The sequence below is a fragment of the Suricata suricatta genome, chromosome 13 (assembly GCF_006229205.1).
Source record: "Suricata suricatta isolate VVHF042 chromosome 13, meerkat_22Aug2017_6uvM2_HiC, whole genome shotgun sequence".
In the NCBI taxonomy this organism is placed as follows: Eukaryota; Metazoa; Chordata; class Mammalia; order Carnivora; family Herpestidae; genus Suricata; species Suricata suricatta.
Window position 1 is genome coordinate 37243200 of NC_043712.1, and position 18470 is coordinate 37261669.

The following is an 18470-nucleotide window of genomic DNA, read 5'->3' on the forward strand; positions in this document are numbered from 1 at the left end:
ATTGAGCAGAATATCCTATAAGGCAGGTGAGTGAGATTCGATTTTGGTTTTTGATTTTTCAGCTGAGTCATGGGCATAATCTGCAAGGAAACAGTGGAAATACTGAGACCATCTTTTAGTTTTCTGTAACACAAAGAAAGAAGAGGGTCATCCCATGGGGAAGTAGCAATACAGGTATATTTTATTTCACATTTTATTAGTAGACGGGCAGAAAAAGACAAAATAAACCACTAAAGGGGAAATTCAACACAAAAATGCATCAGATAATTTCTCATAAGTTAAACTGAAGAAAAACATCTACAATTTCAGCTAAGAAAACTATTAAAGTCAGGTGTGTCCTGCTGGTTTCAGAATAGTTGAAAATTGCATCTGAATCTTTTTGTAAATGTAAACCATTTTTATCAGAATGGGAGGGGTGGGGAGTTAACTTTCAGTGGAGAACTACACACTTTCCCCTTCAATTTCTTACTGCATATGTCCCAAACATAAGGAAACCAGCAAATAAAGAAGCAAGTAATCACCAGGGAAGAGGAAAGAAGGGGCTACAGAAAAGTTTGGCTAATAGAAAAGAACTCTGGAATGATATGAAATAGAAAGAGGGGGAAGACTTTGAGAAGCAACAATGGAACCAAAATATTACTTTCTCCACCCAGCCTCAAAACACACAAACCTGAAGAGCATCCAAAGAAGCCTCCACTAGAATCAAAAGGAATCTAAAAATGCAGGATTCTGAATTCATGTCAACACCAAATAATCAAAGCTGTACTTACAAGGTTGTGGCCTGAGCCTGAGACCTCTACTCTCAAAAAGAAAATTACATGCTCAAGTTTTTTTTTTTTTTTGCCACAGGATGTGTTCTCAGGACAGAGCTCTGGAACCAGCATCTGGGTTTTACAGGTCAGTCTGAGTTATCAGAATATACCTGCTAGCCAATCAACACATGCCAAGTCTTTTCTGGAATTGATTGTACTCCTAACAGAGGCAAACCCAGCCCTCAATAGTAACACCCCAAAGGGCTAAGAGGTATTGACCTCCACCTGGCTCTCTGGCTCCCTGAGTCAACGTGCAACAGAGGCCAACAGGGCCTAATGGACAGGGCTGAGCAGCACAGCACTTTCTGCCTGGCCTGCCCTGGTAGAGAAATGCTTTTGTGATAAGGGATAAAAGTAAATCCATATAGGGCTCCAAGAGAGAAGACCAAGCTACCGGCTGTAAACGTGTGTGGGGGTGACAGGGTAATCAGCATTATGAGAGCCTGCGCTCCAGAAGATGTGCAGATTATCAGCATAGGGTGTAAAAAGCTAGTTCTAACATCTTTCAAGAGAATGTGTGGCCAGTGTTTTGTCACAAAGAGCTGTTCTGTTCTCTGAATCTGACTGGATTCACTAGATCAGAGGTGCAAAGAGTCCTAGTCCTGTGTGGATTGGACAGAGATTCTGGGACCAGGCTCAACATGGTCCCATATGAACCTTTGCATGTTAACATCCCCACTTAATACCAAATCAAACTTTAGAGGCCAGAGAGGTCTGCTGGGGATTAGTCAGCAAATGTTTGGAGTTTGAAGAACTAATGAAAACCCTGAGATCAGAAAGGAAGGAGGAGCTAAGGAAGTAATAAGCATCACCTACTCTGTTCTAAGATCCATCCTACCCCTGTCCCTCATCAACCCTTTGGTTCTTTCTGAGCTATGATCCGAAGAAGTTGACATCTGTGCACAGGGATCTGGAGGAGGATCATAGCCAATCTCTGCTGTATTTTCCTTCTGAAGTCTAATTTTTACATTATCATGATTTTCCCCACTGAAAGAACACTGCCCTCCGATGGACTGGCCCACTCCCAAAAGAAACAAAAATCACCGCCAAGTTCTTAAGTCCCTGGTTGGTGAAGGCTGATGGATCTCAGTATTGATTGAAGTAACACGTGATTGAGACCGGGGAAGTCAAAGCTGCAGCCACTGCACAGCTGGAAGAGCTAGCCGTTGCCCGGACACTGCCTGCAGCCAAGTCCCCTCGGCCCTGCTAGAAGAGTCAAGGCAGCCCGGCGCAAGCTCCATGCACAACTTCTGCTTGCCCTCCACAGCCAGAGTACATTGAAAGGAGAGAAGAGTCCAGGTTACATCCAACGAGGAAAGCAGAAACCAGTCACTCGTGTCTCCTATCCACAGCTATCACTATCGGCATAAGCAGCTCAATGAAAACCAAAATCTTAACACATGCACCTAGGATTAATACTGAGTAATTAAAACTGGCTACTTAACACTCTCACCATGAGGATTTTTAAAAAAATCTTTGAGGGAAAGGCCATGTTCACATAAGATGTTTTCTTACCCAACAGTGGTCACCAGTAGTTTTGACTTTTTTCCCCCAGCAGCATCAACCAAGATTGGCATAGTGATTTTAAACTCCCTGTTCCCAATCACTAAGACTACACACACACATACACACGCACGCACACGCGCACTGTCTCCACTCGCTGCCCACTCCCTCGGGGTGGGGAGGGTAACAACTCTTGTCTTTAAAATAAATAGCAATCAAGTGCTCAGTTCTATGTAAAGTATGAATATTTATTTCAGGCTTTAGATCCCAATCGATTTCAAAAAACAAAATCTGATCTCTCTCCTCAGAGTAGCTGAGACCCCCTGTGTTAGGATGGTTTCCTGGAGGCTAAAGGGTCTCTGTGCCCTTAGGAACACATTTCATCAGGCTCCACACGAAGTCCCTGATGCCCACTGTATCCCAGCCTTAAGACGGGAAAGGAAACAAAACTCACCACCATGGGGCTGATCGAATGCACACACACTAATGTAAATGAGCAGCTAAACCTTGGCAAATTTGTTTTTTTTTTTAAGTTTGTTTTGTGGGGTTTTTATATTTTTTTTTCCATTTTCTTTTGCTATTCAGCAATATGCAGCACTTGTGAACTTCCAATGGGTTCCCAGCTTTAAACACAAACGCCTTGATGAAAGACTAATTCTTCAAGAATCTAAAAACAGACCAAACGTGTTTTTGCTGAGAAAACTCTGCAGAGACGAAGTGAGGCGAAAGTTTGGGTTTAAAGAAGAAAAAAAAAGAATCAATACAGTGATGGAAGGGTAAAGAATGCAAGAATTCAGACATTCTGTGGAGGAGTACTTTCTCTCTGTTAAGAGGTCCATAAAAAGGAGCAAACTGATCCATAAGGGGAGTCAGCAGGAGCCGTGTTTGTTTTCCCACCCCCGTGATAGGTTTTTGTTGAGGGGCCACTGCTAGGTCCCCACTTGCTCCCCTCCCTTTGGCCTGAGAAGGCCGGGCAGTACAGGGGCACTGAAGGAGCACGTCACGACTCCTCATTCCCAGAATCATCGTCGTCGTAGCAGTCGGCATCTTCCTCCTCCTCATCTTCATCGTCGATGTCATCGTCGTACAAGTCGTCATAAAGCAAATCTGAGCTGTTATCAGTGGAAGGCACTTTAGTTTTGATGCAGTATTCCGCCAGGGTTGTGGGGACCTTCACTCCATCCTTTTCTGCTTCGGCTTTAGTGGCTGAAACCTGTTTCCTGAAAGGAGACAGTTTATGTTAGTCTGTCTTCAAGACAGATTTACAATTGGCCTTTCTTAATAGTTAAGATTCGTTATGAGTCACATTTCTGAATTTCAGTGCCTGCCTAAAAGCATCTGACAGATCCTACAAAGGTTCTCAGCCCATCAGGTACCATGTTTAAGAACACTCACATAATAGCCTTCTGGAGGGTATTTAAAAGCAGTGGATCTCAGGTGATCGGCCAGGAATCACCTCAGACACTTCTTCCCTGCCTCCTCTCACACCAAACTCTGCAACCCCAACCACTCATCCTTTATTTAGTAATCCTGCCATTTGCTCTTGTAGTAAATTCCAAACTGGAATAAGCTCCAGTGATGCATGATAAACCTGCCTCCCGCTTCATTCACATCACCCAAAACACACAGGCCATCCTGGTTTTCTTTTCCTGTTTTTTAAGTAACTTGAACACCACTTGTTCTGTGTAGATCAGTTGCCTTCTCCTATTTTACTAATTTGGCTACGTATGTCATTCAGATCTGTACTTAGAAGTGGCCTGTTCTGAAAACCCAATTTAAAGCAGTCATGTAGTCACTTCTTTACATTATGCTACTTAATCACTCATATTTTTTCTATGAGCTTCCCCATTTGTTAATTTTTCTGTCAGTTTCCTCCTCCTCCTACCCCACCCAAATGTCAACTTCATTGGAGTGGAGATCTACTTCTTAGTCACTTTTTTAAAAAAATGTTTGAGAGCACACACACATGCAAACGGGGCAAAGGCAGAGAGAGAGAGAGAATGCCAAGAAGGCTATATGTGCATTTATTACATGGTCGTTTGCTTACAGATTCTTATCAGTAAAGTGTGAGCTCCTCAAGGAGAAAGGCTGCCTTAATGACTAATAGTACCAGACATGAAGCTGGTGTGTAATAAATGTGGAAAGAATAAGAGAATGAGATAAACCCTTAAATTAAGAAAACTGGGTGGCTCATTTGGTTAAATATCGGACTCTTGATCAGCTCAAGTTATGGTTTCAAAGGTTCATGAGTTTGAGCCCTGCCTCAGGCTCTGCACTGACAGCACGGAGCCTGCTTGGGATTCTCTCTGCCCCTCCTCTACTTGCACACTCTCACTCTCAAAATAAATAAATACACACACATACATAATATATATTTATTCATTATGTGTATATATTTATAGGTTTACTTTATTATTTATATTTAAAGAATACAAATACCTTAGGGATAAAAATTCTTTACTTACTAAACCTACCCTTTCCTTGAACTTCAGGCTCAGGCTCTAATCCCGTTTTGTGAAGTATTCCCATCTTTCAATTTCAATCTACTCCAGCTCCTCTAAATTTCCAGGTTTTTACTATTTGCACTAATTTATCTTCAATATTTGGTATATACCAGTCACCCAGGTGGCTACTAAAAATGAAATACGCATGCCTAGATTCTATCCTTATCATCTCACTAAATGACTATGGATATGAAAGAGGGTCTAAAGGTGATTCTAATGGGTAGAAATCATGAAGAACTGCTGATCTATATATATTATTCAGCTATTTTCTGTGCAGTTTTTTTTAATACATCACATGGTATTGTGCTGACTAGAGTTATAAAGAGGGACTCTATTTGTATAAATTCTAGCACTTACCAAACTATGCACAGAATGTGCTGGAACTGTCCTTGGGGCTCTATTTTAAGGGTATAAAATGTAACAGTACTAAGAGGAAATAAATATTGCAACTCAAGTACCAATTCTTGGGTACTGTTAAGAAAACCTTACAAGGTCCTACTCAGGATATGATTGAGAGCTGACTGGTTCAGCTCCAATAACTTCTACTTTTTTCCCCGTTTTTATACAGATGGAAAAACTAAAGACCCAAAAAGTTAACTGATAAAAAGGTCATATGAAGGGTGGCTGAGCTAGAGATTCCAAATCTCCTAGTAAGACGAAGCTTCTAGGATTCTGTTCAACCATATACTAGTGTTACTGATAATGACGATACCCAGAAGATACTTGCTGGTATGGTCAAAGGGCCAATAAACTATAGGGCTTCATTAAAAATTTTGAAAACAACAACATCTAGGATGTCTGGAAATACTTTGGGTATCTGCTACACTGAATAGACATGCTGAAAATCCTGAACAGAATGATTTGGAGGCAGAGTCTACAAACTTTGATGACTGAGAACCTGGAAGTTTCTGGTTTCCAGGAAATCAGATCTGCTACAGCTTTATCCTCCAGTGTGTGCGCTCTCAGAAGCAAAACTCATTAGGCTCAGGCAGAAATCTCTTCCCAAACAATAAATTTAAATTGAGAAAAACAGAGTAGATATTCAAGTTTAATTTATACCCTTGGTTCTGTATGAAGACTTGAAGTAATCAAAAAGAAGGTAAAACAAGGCACCTTACCTAATGATTTCAGCATATTCTTTGTCTTTTCCTTTACTGTCCCTCCATTTTCTGAACATAACCGAAGCATCCACATTGGCTGGGGAGAAGGTGTTGGGCTCATTGAGCAATGAGATTACACTTAACAGGATAGTCCTGGGGGGGAGAAAGGAAGGGGGAAGGGAGTCAGCTACAAATATTCATATTTACAAGATCCAAAAATATTGTGCTTTTAAATTTAAGACTAATATTTGAGACCTTAGGGGAATAGAAATAGAATGTAAGGTTTTGTTTTCAGTACTCAGCTGGGCTAGGCTAGAAACAAGCTGCTCATGAGGACACAAAGAGGAAATCTGCAAGCCAATCATAAGGTCAAGTTGCAGGGCACAGAATAAACTCTGTAGAAGGCATGCATGGTCTTCATCTGGCTACATGTTCCAATCTGCAGAAAGTGGAAGCCTGAAAACTTTTCAACCAACATATTTCAAAAACTACAAATTAAGTGCAATAGGAAAAGAAAAAGCAAAAAATATTTAGCTTATTTAAGGCCATCCTTTCGTGGGAGAGGGTTAAAAATGACTCTGCCCCCGCCCAATCCACTTCTTACCATGGCTGCTTAAGTGGATCTAAAAAAATGATATTACATACAACTGTATTTCCTTTCCGTACTTCTAAGGGAAGGAAGACATTTAAGCAGGAGAATGGAGGAAAACAACAGCCCAGACAAGGAAGAACTCGTCTCTAAGCACTTCATGTGTGTGAGAGGCACCAACTATGATGTTGGATATACAGTAGTGAGCAAGTCAGATGCCATCCCATTATCCCGGGGTCTGTAAGTCTTGAGGGAGATAAAGACAGGCATTTTCATCCACAGATAAAAAAACAGACACCTTACCCACAGGGAATAAAGTTTCTGTAGAAAAATAACCAGATCAGGCTCCAAAGACTTGAAATTATTCTCAGGGGTTTTTCCCCTAAAAGCTATGTGTATGTATGTAAAGAAAAAATGGGGAGAAAAAACAATTTCTCTACCTCTTCTCACTGGTGTGAGGTGATTGAGACTGTGTTGTTGGAAAATACCCTTTTGCTCCTGTACCAAGCAAAAAATAAAGGGACTGAGCCAGGCAATTTATGTTTGGTTTGATGAAACCTTTCTAGAAAGGGTAAACGAGTTTCTGTTATGGGATTACACAAGCGAAAGGCACTTTCACAGACAATTTTCCCATCTAGCTAAAAGCCATTCATCACACACACACACCTTTCTGTTAAATCAAGAATAACTCCCTGCCCTTCCCCACAAAGATCCTTCTGGATTTCTTCAGTAATTCCATTATAAAATAAAGATTCACAGAAACTCATCACTGCCAATGATGGGAAATGGACATAACATCCTAGAAGCAAAGGACAAACAAAAGTGGGTAGAACATTCCATAAGGGTTGCCTCAGAATAAATCCAAAACCTGTTAGGAAGATGAGGAGGACAGGACAAGGGGGCCAGAGGGGGGGAGGGGGGAGCTCTAGATGGTCTACAACTTCCTGTGATGATGGAAATGCATAATCTGTACTATTCAAAATGAGAACCACCAGCCACAGGTAGCCCGTGAGCACTGTGAAGGGTAGCTTATGCAACTGAAGAATTAAATTTTTAACCATTAATTCAAATAGCTACATGTAGTTACATAGTGGCTACGACTTTGGACAACAGATCTAGATAAGTTGTATTAACTGAATTCAGAAATTTGTGAATAGTTTAATGAAGCTGATTTTCTTATATCTTATGTTTATTATTAAAATATTATGGGGGCGCGTGGGTGGCTCAGTCAGTTAAGCGTCCGACTGGCTCAGGTCATGATCTCATAGTTTTCAGGTTCATACTTCTGATCTTTTAGGTTGTTTTACAATCGTTGACAGAGAGAGAAGACTGTCTGAACGGACAGATGTGGCTCCGTGTCACTCCTGAAAACCACCGCTCAGAGCCTGGAACCTGCTTCAGAATCTCTGTCTCCCTCTCTCTCTTCCCCTCCCCTACTCGTGCTCTGTCTCAATAATAAGTAAACATAAAAAAATAATACTGTATTGAGAAATATAAAACGGTGAACTATTCATTTCTATCAAAATGAAAAGTCCCTTCTAATACCATATACTTCTAAATGAAAATCCATCAGGCTTTCAGAAGAATATCAAGTACTATAGTGAACTATGAAAATAGTTTAACTCAACAAGTATTCACTTCTTTCATTTTCATTTCTTCACTTATTCTGGACAGCAGGATCTTGTTTTTGTTTTTTAATGCGGGCTGACAGCACAGAGCCCCAGTGTCCATTTAACCTACGGAGCTCCTGAAGCGGTGGTTTTCAGGAGCGACACGGAGCCGCATCTGTCCGTTCAGACAGTCTTCTCACGCAGACATGAATTTCGTGGATTAGCAAAACAGACTCTGAAGACCCACTCCCAGATTTACTTCCTAGAAAGAATAACACTATGCTCTTCTGTACTGTACGTTTAGAGGAACAGATAGGTCTGGTTGTCCAAATCCAGCAGTGTAAGTTTTTTACATGTGTTAAAATAAAAACAGACCTAATCAAGCAATAATTTGGGATAAAAATGAGGAACAGATGGTTCTTAAGTGTTTTCAATTATTGGCCAAATTCTCATGACCACCCCCTTTCCCAGATTTATAGATACTCAAAGAAATAAATGTGCTCCCTCCATCCCTGCTTTAAAAGCCAGGACAGGTGTGCCTGGGTGGCTCAGGTGGTTAAGCGGCTGACATCAGCTCAGGTCATGATCTCATGTCTCGTGGTTCAAGCCCCACATGGGGCTCTTTGTTGACAGCTCAGAGCCTGAAGCCTGCTTTGCATTCTGTGTCTCTCTCTGTCCCTCCCCCACGTGCACTGTGTATGTCTCTCTCTCAAAAATAAACATTAAGAAATTAAAAATAAATAAAATAAAAGCCAGGACAGGGACTATGGTAGGGATTTTCAACACAAGGGATCTAGACAAAAGTTAAAAATTCTAAGAGAAGGACAAAAGGATAGGCAAAAGCATTCCACTTTCTATAGTTTTCAGGTTCATACTTCTGATCTTTTAGGTTGTTTTACAATCGTTGTCAGAGAGATTTGGCTATAAAATAAAATAAAAATACAAATACTGTTTGAATAAAAATAAACGTAAAAAAAAAAAGCTTGTAAACAATAGACACCAAAAGAAAATGAAGACCAATTACACACACACATACACTCTCTCTAGCCAACAGCAAATTAGCAAAGTGTTAAGTTCTATAGAGCTCAGACATGTTATAAAAACAAGAAAACTAAAGTGGTACCTAAGGGAGATAAGAAGTGAGAATTGGACATCTATGACCCAATGACCAATCTTATAATTGTCCCTTTTCAACATACAGACAATGGTCAAGGAGTTGGGTTGGACCCCCCCCCCCTTATAAAGTAATGTCTATGCCCAACGTGAGACTTGAACTCACAACCCTGACATCAGGAGTTTCATGCTCTACCAAACAGAACAGCCAGGCATCCACCAGCCCCTCACTTTTTTTCACCTTTCTTTGTTAGCTACTATGTCACCACAAGTACAACTTTAGGAGGAAAGGCAGAAAACTGGCCTTAGTACAACTAATTAAGACCTGGCTCATGGATCTGCCTGCAAACTAAGCAGGAAAAGTTTGGAATTTTGCAGGCTTAAAGATTGGCATTATCTTCAAATATATACATATACCCTCCAGGCACCATGAGGTAGAAGGTGTTCATTCTTAAAAGCCTAAACTTGGGGCACCAGGTCATGATCTCACAGTCCGTGGGTTTGAGCCCCACGTGGGGCTCTGTGCTCAGGACCTGGAGCCTGCTTCGGATTCTGTGTGTCCCTCTCTCTCTGCCCTTCCACTGCTCACTCTCTGTCTCTCAAAATAAAGACATAAAAAAAAGTAAAAAAAGCCTAAACTTACCTTGACTCTTAAAACACATACACATGGGGCACTTGGGTGGCTCAGCCAGTTAAGTGTCCCACTTCGGCTCAGGTCATGATCTCACGGTTCATGAGTTTGAGCCCTACGTCGGACTCTGTGCTGACAGCTCAGCGCTTGGAGCCTGCTTCAGATTCTGTGTCTCCCTCTCTCTCTGCCCCTCCCCCACTATCACACACACATTCTCTCTTCTCTTCCCCCCCTCAAAATTAAACATTAAAAAAATATTTTTTTAAACAAAACCAAAACAGTCCCTATTACATATTTTCAAGATATAAGTGGGATTTGGAAAGGACATCATGGCAAATAAGTCTGTTATGAGTGGGAAATGTGATAGCTTAAAGGGTCACATATTACAAACGCTTTCTGTTTATGCCTCTAAAGGAACTAACAAATGTAATAAGTACTTCCTCCTGTGCAATCCTGGAGCTGCTGCTGACTGATATATCCCTCAAAAACACATGGTAGGAATGAGGGTCTCAGATTAAAATACACAAAAACACAAAATCAGAACATTTTTAAGAGGAAATTTTCTAAATACACAATATATATCATATGCACAGTCTGACACTACCAAGCTGAGTGCAGTGGAACCCAACATACAAATATCAAGGGAGCAATAAATAAAACCATCCTGGCCCAGAATGGAACTGTCAGGAGCCCTAGGAACAGCAGTGCTGTAGCCATTTCCCCTCACCTTGCATTCTTTGTCACCTAATACTTGGGACACGACTCAGCTCTCTTCCCTTTAAGTAGGTCATAGAGAAGAATACACAGGAAAACATGCTGTCCTGTTCCTGACAGATGCTTCTCCATGATGGAGTAGAAAACACTACGCAATCATCCTTCGAAAGAAAGCAAACCTCCACCACGATGACTCTCCTTATCTACGAGCCTGCGGCAGATACGGCAGACAGTTCTGGAGATGGCGTCTCAGAAAAAGCAGTTGTGAACTCTACTGTTTGACAGCCAACCCCAACCAAAAGCACACACCTGGTTCTGGACAGAGCACAATTGAAGAGTATTTTGTTTCTTACGCCTGAAAGAAGAGGCATGGTGTGGACTCCTAATTGCTGACATGTGGTAACATCAGGGACCCCTACCCTCCTAACGCCACTCTTTGCTAATGCCTACTCCTTAAACCTTCCCAATTCCTTAAGGAACTCTCACCTGCATAAACTTAATCCTGTGAACCTGGGTGTGATAGGATGTTCCCTTCTTCAGAAAGTATGCTGGCTTCCTCTGTGGGGAAGGCAAATGTACTGAGCCTTTAGTGGACACAAGTTGGCTGATGCTCTGGATCCTCACAATTGTAGTGATCATTCTCCTCCTTTCCCCTCTACTTTCACTACTCACTAGTCTTTGTTTTATAAACTGAATTAGGCTCTTCAATGTAAGTGGGATGCTTTACTCTTCTTCAGGTTGCAAATGCTTTCCATGTTTAAGTTTTCTAAATGTTCGCTGAGGTACTGATGAAAGACTAGTACAGGTGGTCATGTCATGCCACCTCCACTGCTGTCTTGCTACAGCCACCCATAAACTGGATATGGAACGTGGAACCCTTACTTGCACAACTGCTAACTCTAGAGAGTTTGGCAGCAAAGGAATATCAAAGAAAATCCCCAGCACTTCACATTTTGCCTCTTGATATTTCCATGCCATACACTAGCCTGTGAGAACTATGTACAGTTTGCTGGCTGAAGAACACCCCTGCCTCACAATAAGTAAGAGAGAAATAAAGGGAAAGTAAAAAAAGTATTCTGTACCCACTCATTAGGTAGACCTTTCCTGACATTATGGTGTTCTGGGCACCACCAGGCATTCCAGGCAGATGAGGTTCCGATAATGCATATATTACATTCTTTGTCTCCTGAGAAATTCACAAATACCAAACCCTCCATTCATTTTCCCACCCCAAGATCATTACATTGAAGGAACATCTATGATTACATGAGGCTAGGAGACAAAAGTCTGAGAAGGTAACTCAAGATTACACTCCACAGGCTCCTGGCTGACTTAGTTGGTAGAGCATGTGACTCTTAAACTTGGGATTGTGGGTTCAAGCCCCACTTTGGATGCAGAGATTGCTTAAAAATAAAATCTTAAGAAGAGATTCCAATGCAAAAACCTTTAATAGTTGCGTATGAAGATCAAAGGGGCAATCAAGATAACCAGTCCTGGTTATAAAGCCTCTAAACAAAAAGCATAAAAGAAGAGAAAGCAATCTCTGAGACAAAGTCTATGAAATGCTTCTAAATTGGGTCTCAGGTGAACTGTGGGCCCAGAGGGAGAAAAAAATAAATGATGCTGGTACACAAGGTGCCAACAGTAGTTTTTGATAGGAAGATTAGTATAAAAGGAGTTTCCTGTCCTCCAAAGGAAGGAATCAAATAAAAAAACAGGTCTACTTTGAAAGAAAAAAGGTCCACAATATTTTAAGTTGAGACAAGGTGAATAATATATTGTGTATTTATGCAGAAGTAAAGATAAAAATATGTTGAATTCCAGTGAGTATTGGCAATACCCATCAAGACAGCATGAAAATGCAGTGAGAAAAAATCATTTGGGGCTTTGTATTATGAAGAATGGGTACTCCCATTTTCTCAAAGGGGGACAAGATAGATGTAAGCATGTGATTCAACATTCAACTTCCAGAAATAAGAATCACTTAGTACCATAGAGCTAGCACTTCCTTTTGACTGGGGTTGCTCCTAGCCCTGAACAACAAGCACCAAAATCATACTGACAAGACAACCCTGCATTTTTTGTTCAATTTTTCAACAAATGTTCAAAGATATGTACTTAGCCCTTTTAAGTACACTGTCAGTTTATGATCCTGAAGTCTTCTGTCCAAACTGTCTTTAAGTATAATTGCAAAAACATATGCACACCCACATACAGAGCATTTAACATTTTGAACATCTAAGAATTCAGGCAATATAGAGGGCTCTAAGGAGCATCTGCCTGGAGAAATTACTAATGGACTAATTCAGCCAATTAAAAGATCAAAGGAAAGAAAATAATGGGCAGCAAACGGTGAATTCATTTAATGGCAGGAATAAGAAATTTTAACAGCCAGTATCACGTTACAAAACAGTACAGACAATAAATCTTATAACCTCCCGACAATAAACAAATGCTTCTACAAGTTATAAAGAAAAGGGAGGAGAGTGGGTAGGAGGCAGAATAAGTATACTGATTTCTTTCACTCAGATCTAAGTGTCAATATACCAGTTAAGGCTGAAAATAAGAGATAGGTATAGGTTAAAGGAACAAGTAATTAGCATGGTGGTAAAGGAGAGGAGGGATGAAGACGTAGGAAGAAGTACACGAATTCTGCTAATGATCACAAAAGATCGTGTGTAAAGCAGTCGTCTTAAATATCCTCGTGCACCCAGGGGTACATCAAGTATCACATCAGTTCTCCTTGCCTTCCTTTTCACAACTGCCCTTTATAGAAGACGTGCGCACCTCCACATACCCCAAATATTCCTAGGGTGCAATGCCCAGGAGTAATGAAATGTAAGGGGTATAAAACAAAGAGAAATTTGCAAATAAAGCTGTTTTTCCTTTCACAAAACTAATTTTGTTAGTGTAAAGTGATGGGGCGCCTGGGTGGCTCAGGGGGTTAAGCCTCCGACTTCGGCTCAGGTCATGACCTCCGTCTGTGAGAACCACGTTAGGCTCTCTGCGCTGTCAGCTGAGAGCCTGGAGCCTGCTTCCGATTCCCTCCCCCCCCCCCCCCCCCCCCCCCCCCCCCTCTCTCTCTCTCTCTCTCTCCTCCTCTGCCCCTCCCCCTGCTCACACTCTGTCTCCCTCTCAAAATAAAGACATACAAAAATTATTTTTAAGTGTGAAGTGATGTTAAAGAGTATTTTGGTATGTGGTGGAGTATAATAAATTTTTGTACAGACTGAGGCTACTGGAATTATACTTTCATTAAAATGAATTTACTAATGCCACCTCTGATTATTAAGAAATGAATCCTCCCTGGGGACCTGGGTGCTCAGTCGGTTAGGTGTCCAGGCCCTCAATTTTAGCTGGGGTCATGATATCATTTGTGAGATCGAGACCTGTGCCCTGTGCCGAGCCTGCTTGGGATGCCAGCACACTCTTCCCTCCCTCTCTCTCTCTCTCTCTCTCTCTCTCTCTCTCTCTCTCTCTCTCAAAATAAACAGAAAGGGAGGGAGGGAGGAAGGAAGAGGGCACCTGGTGGCTCAATTGGTCAAGTGGCTGGTTTTGGCTCAGGCCATGATCTCACGGTTTGGGGAGTTGGAGCCCTGTGTCAGGCTCTGTGCTGACAGCATGGAGCCTGGAGCCTGCTTCAGATTGTGTCTCCCTCTCTCTCTGACCCTTCCTGCTCATGCTCTGCCGCCCTCTCTCTCTCCCTCCCTCTCTCTCTCTCTCAAAACAAATATTAAAAAAATATTTTAAACAGAAGAAGAAATGCATCATGCCTGAGGGAGAATCCCATTAAAGTAAATCATAAAGTACAGGAAGTATGTGGTGATTCTTTATTTCATAGACATAAACTTCTGGCAGAGCTCTGTGCCTGATCAATGAGAACTGAATTCAGAAGCATGATGATTTCAAAGTGAGGTATAGCAACACAATTAAAAAAGTCATTTTTTTTTCTGATTTAAAAATATATGGCCAAGATGTCGTGCAATCCAAAATATATCTATTTTCTCAACATATATTGTATTTAACAAGGTATCTAAAGGAATTAGTAATCAGCATAATCAACAGTACATGGAAATTAAGTATCTTGGTAAAAACTTGTAAGAAATTCTTGTGTAAAGTCACCTGTGTGGCTCAATCAGTTGAGTGTCTGATTTGGGCTCAGGTCATGATCTTGCAGTTCGTGAATTTAAGCCCCACACTGGGCTTGCTGCCATCAGCATGGGGCCCATTTAGATCCTCTGTCTCCCCCCTCTCAAATATAAACATTTAAAAACAGAAATCCTTGTGTAAGTCAAGAAGCCTTTTTTTTTTTTTTTTGCTTTTAACCACAGTAGAGTTCCTTACTGAGCTACTAGATTTGGGGATATTTAAAAATGACTAACAAGGTAAATAAATAAATGGGTGGAAGAGAAAGATCAATCTCCTGTGCAGAAGAATTTGAAATAATTTATACAGCTTTCTCACCACCATGGAAGTATAATTTCTCATTCCTTACATGGGAGCTGCACCTAAGACTTCCTTCCTTTGAAAGAGTACAGAATGGAAAGGGGAACTTTAATACAAGGTGATGAAATATATTTTACCTCTGTGGTCTTCATAACCATACGCTAATAACTAGGAAAACATCAGAAAAATCCCAACTGGAGGACATTTTTATAAAATACCTGATCGGTACTCCTTGAAATTGTCAAGGTCATCAAAAACAAGGAAAGTTTCAGACTGTCACAGTTGCCTAAGGAGACATGCCTATTAAATATAATGTGGTATCATGCATGAAATTCTACAGCAAAGAATGACATCAGATAAAAACCAAGGAAATGTGAAAGAGTATGGACTTTAGTTAATAATAATGTGTTAATCGTGGTTCTCTAACTGTAATGAATGAACCACATTAATATCAGTTGTTAATAATAAAGAAAACTGATAGGTACAGGGGATATGAGTACTATATTATCTTCACAATTTTCAAAAATCTAGACTGTTCTAAAATTTTAAGTCATTGAAAGATAAAAACATCAATAACAGAACCACAATGAGATACCATGGCCACCCACTAGGATGGCTACAAAAAAAACAAAGATAGGGGCGCCTGGGTGGCTGAGTCGGTTGGGCCTCTGACTTTTGCTCAGATCTCACATTCGTGGGTTCGAGCCCCACGTCAGGCTCTGTACTGACAGCTCAGAGCCTGGAACCTGCTTTGGATTCTGTGTCTCCCTGTCTCTCTGCCCCTCCCCCTCTCATGTTCTGTCTCAAAAATAAAGTATTAAAAAATTAACCAAAAAAAAAGAGATTATTAACAAGTACCAACGAAGATGTGGAGAAACAAATTGTCACATACTGTTGGTAGGAGTGTACTATTTAGTGCAGCCATGTTGCAAAACAGCCTGACAATTCCTCAAAAAGTTAAATACCCAGTTATCTTTTAACCCAGCAATTCCATTCCCAGGTATATATACCCAAGAAAATAAAAACATGTATATGTAAAACTTTATGCACAGTGTCTATAGCAGCATTATTCAAAATAGTAAAAAAATGGAAACAACCCAAAGACCCAACAATTGATCAATGGATACACAAAGTGTGGTATAAACATTCGATGGAGTATCATTCAACCATAAAAAGGTGTGAAGTACTACTGACCTGACACATGCTGCAACAAGGATGAATCTTGGAAACATGATCTTAAAGAAGCCAACCGCTACATACTGAATTACTATTCCTACGAAATATCCAGAATAGGTAAATCTATAATAGAAAGTAGACTGGGGGTTCCCTCGGGTCACAGGTAGAAAGGTGGAGGCAGGGGTGGAGTGATAATGGAGTGTAAATGTTAAGACAAATGAATTTCTTTAAAGATGATAAAAAAAGAAGTTCTAAAATTGGGGCGCCTGGGTGGCTCAGTCGGTTAGGAATAGGACTTCAGCTCAGGTCAGGATCTCATGGTTCACGAGTTCGAGCCCCATGTTGGGCTCTCTGCTGACAGTTTGGAGTGTGGAGCCTGCTTCAGATTTTGTGTGTGTGTGTCTGTCTCTCTCTGCCCCTCCCCTGCTCATGCTCTCGCTTTCTCTCAAAAAAATAAATAAAACATCAAAAATTTTTTTCAATTTCTAAAATTTACTGTGGTGATACTTATACAACTCTGAACTTATATTACACTTAAATTGGGAGAAGTGCAGGGTAATAGAAATTATATCACAAAAATAAATTTTTTTTAAGCCTGACAACAGATCATCCAGTGATTTTTGCCAAATAACTCAAAAGGAATTAAAAGAATTGTTTCACTGCCATATAAAATTTTATTCCATTATCATATGTAAATATGGTCTCTTAATTACTACATCTAACATATGTTTGTGCTATATGTTAGCTGTCATATGTATATATGCACATACACACACATATAAGATTGTATATATACAGGTATATATATTCTTGGTGTGTATATTAGCATATAGATTATTCATATATTATATTATATTCTATCTTAGCCAAAAGGGATATATATCATATAAAACTGAAACTGTTTCTATCTCATTCCAGCAAAGTAGTAATTACTCATAGCTACATAAACTACCTGAAAACAAATGCCCATCTACCTGATGCATTTCTATTAGCAAATGTCAAAAGTAACAGTATAACTGTCAATTTATAAAGTAATTCAATACAGAAATAAGTTTAACTATAGCCTTGTCATAAATAATTAAAATATATTTATAGATTTTTAGAGTGGAAAAGTATTATAGTGATAAATAATGTAAACATTAACAATTACAAGTTAAACTCAGTATGGATATAAAATGGAAATTCAAATATAGGTAGAAAAAAATGTACTTTTTTAACTATTTAAATTTGTGGTGTAAAAACCTGCACCTAAAAACATGCAACAAAGAAAAAACAACAACAACAAAAAAAAAACACAAAAAACATGCAACAATGGGAGCACCTGGCTGGCTCGGTCGGTAGTGCGTGTGATTCCATCCTGGGATTGTACATTCCAGCCTCATGTTGGGTGTATAGATTAGTTAAAAATAAAATCTTCAAAACAAAACAAAATATTCAACAGTATAGCTAGTTTTTCAAAATTCTTTTAAGGGTTAGGTACTAACTCCCACACATATAGACCACTACTCTAAACAAACAGATGGTAAAATACCTACTTACATGGTTCAACGGATGGAATAAAAAGAAATATGCAAGCCTTTCAAATCAATCATTAAGAAACACCTACACAGCTAATAAAACAAACATAAATGAAAGCTTCTTCTTTTTAAATGTTTGTTTATTTTTGAGAGAGAGAGAAACTGAGAGAGAGAGACACAGAGAGGCAGGGAGACACAAAATCCGCAGCAGGGTCCAGGCACCAAGCTGTCAGCACAGAGCCCGACACAGGGCTTGCACTTATGAGCAATGAGATCATGACCTGAGCCAAAGTTGGACACTTAACTGGCTGAGCCACCCAGGTGCCCCAGAAGACCTTCTTAAAGTAGTACATATAGTCATTTGAAGTTTGTAAAGACTTATATGATAGATTTCTCTGCAAAATATATAAAGAACTCTAGAATAAGGAAACAACTCATCCAAACATGGGCGTCAAAAGATCCAAAGATGCAGGATGGAACTTAAATAATGTTAAGATGAAGAAGTCAGACTAGAAAAATTCTTCCAAGATGAACATAAAGAAATGAGTAACATGCATTACTGCTCTGTAAATGTGACTCTTCAAAATGATACATACATGTTACTTAAAGCTCTAGCAGAAGAAATAACAACCAAGTATAGAAAGGATTCTTTTGTACTTATTAAAAGATAATATCCAATCTTAAGAACCATCTAAAAACCAGGTTATTCCTCATGTAGCCCCTTACCTGACATTCTGAGTAGGATTCCACCTTTC

General features: G+C 40.0%; 1 protein-coding gene across 1 annotated transcript in view; it reads right to left on the bottom strand.

Annotated features, from left to right (window-relative positions):
• Positions 1 to 159: 159 nt before the first annotated feature.
• UBE2R2 (ubiquitin conjugating enzyme E2 R2) overlaps positions 160 to 18470 on the bottom strand; it is a 104145-nt gene continuing 85834 nt past the window's right edge. The window contains exons 4-6 of the mRNA XM_029919658.1: positions 18442 to 18465; positions 5938 to 6072; positions 160 to 3535 (exon numbers count right to left, since the gene is read on the bottom strand). Coding sequence (XP_029775518.1) covers positions 3316 to 3535; positions 5938 to 6072; positions 18442 to 18465 — 379 coding nt within the window. The 3' untranslated portion in view covers positions 160 to 3315. The remainder of the gene's footprint in view (positions 3536 to 5937; positions 6073 to 18441; positions 18466 to 18470) is intronic.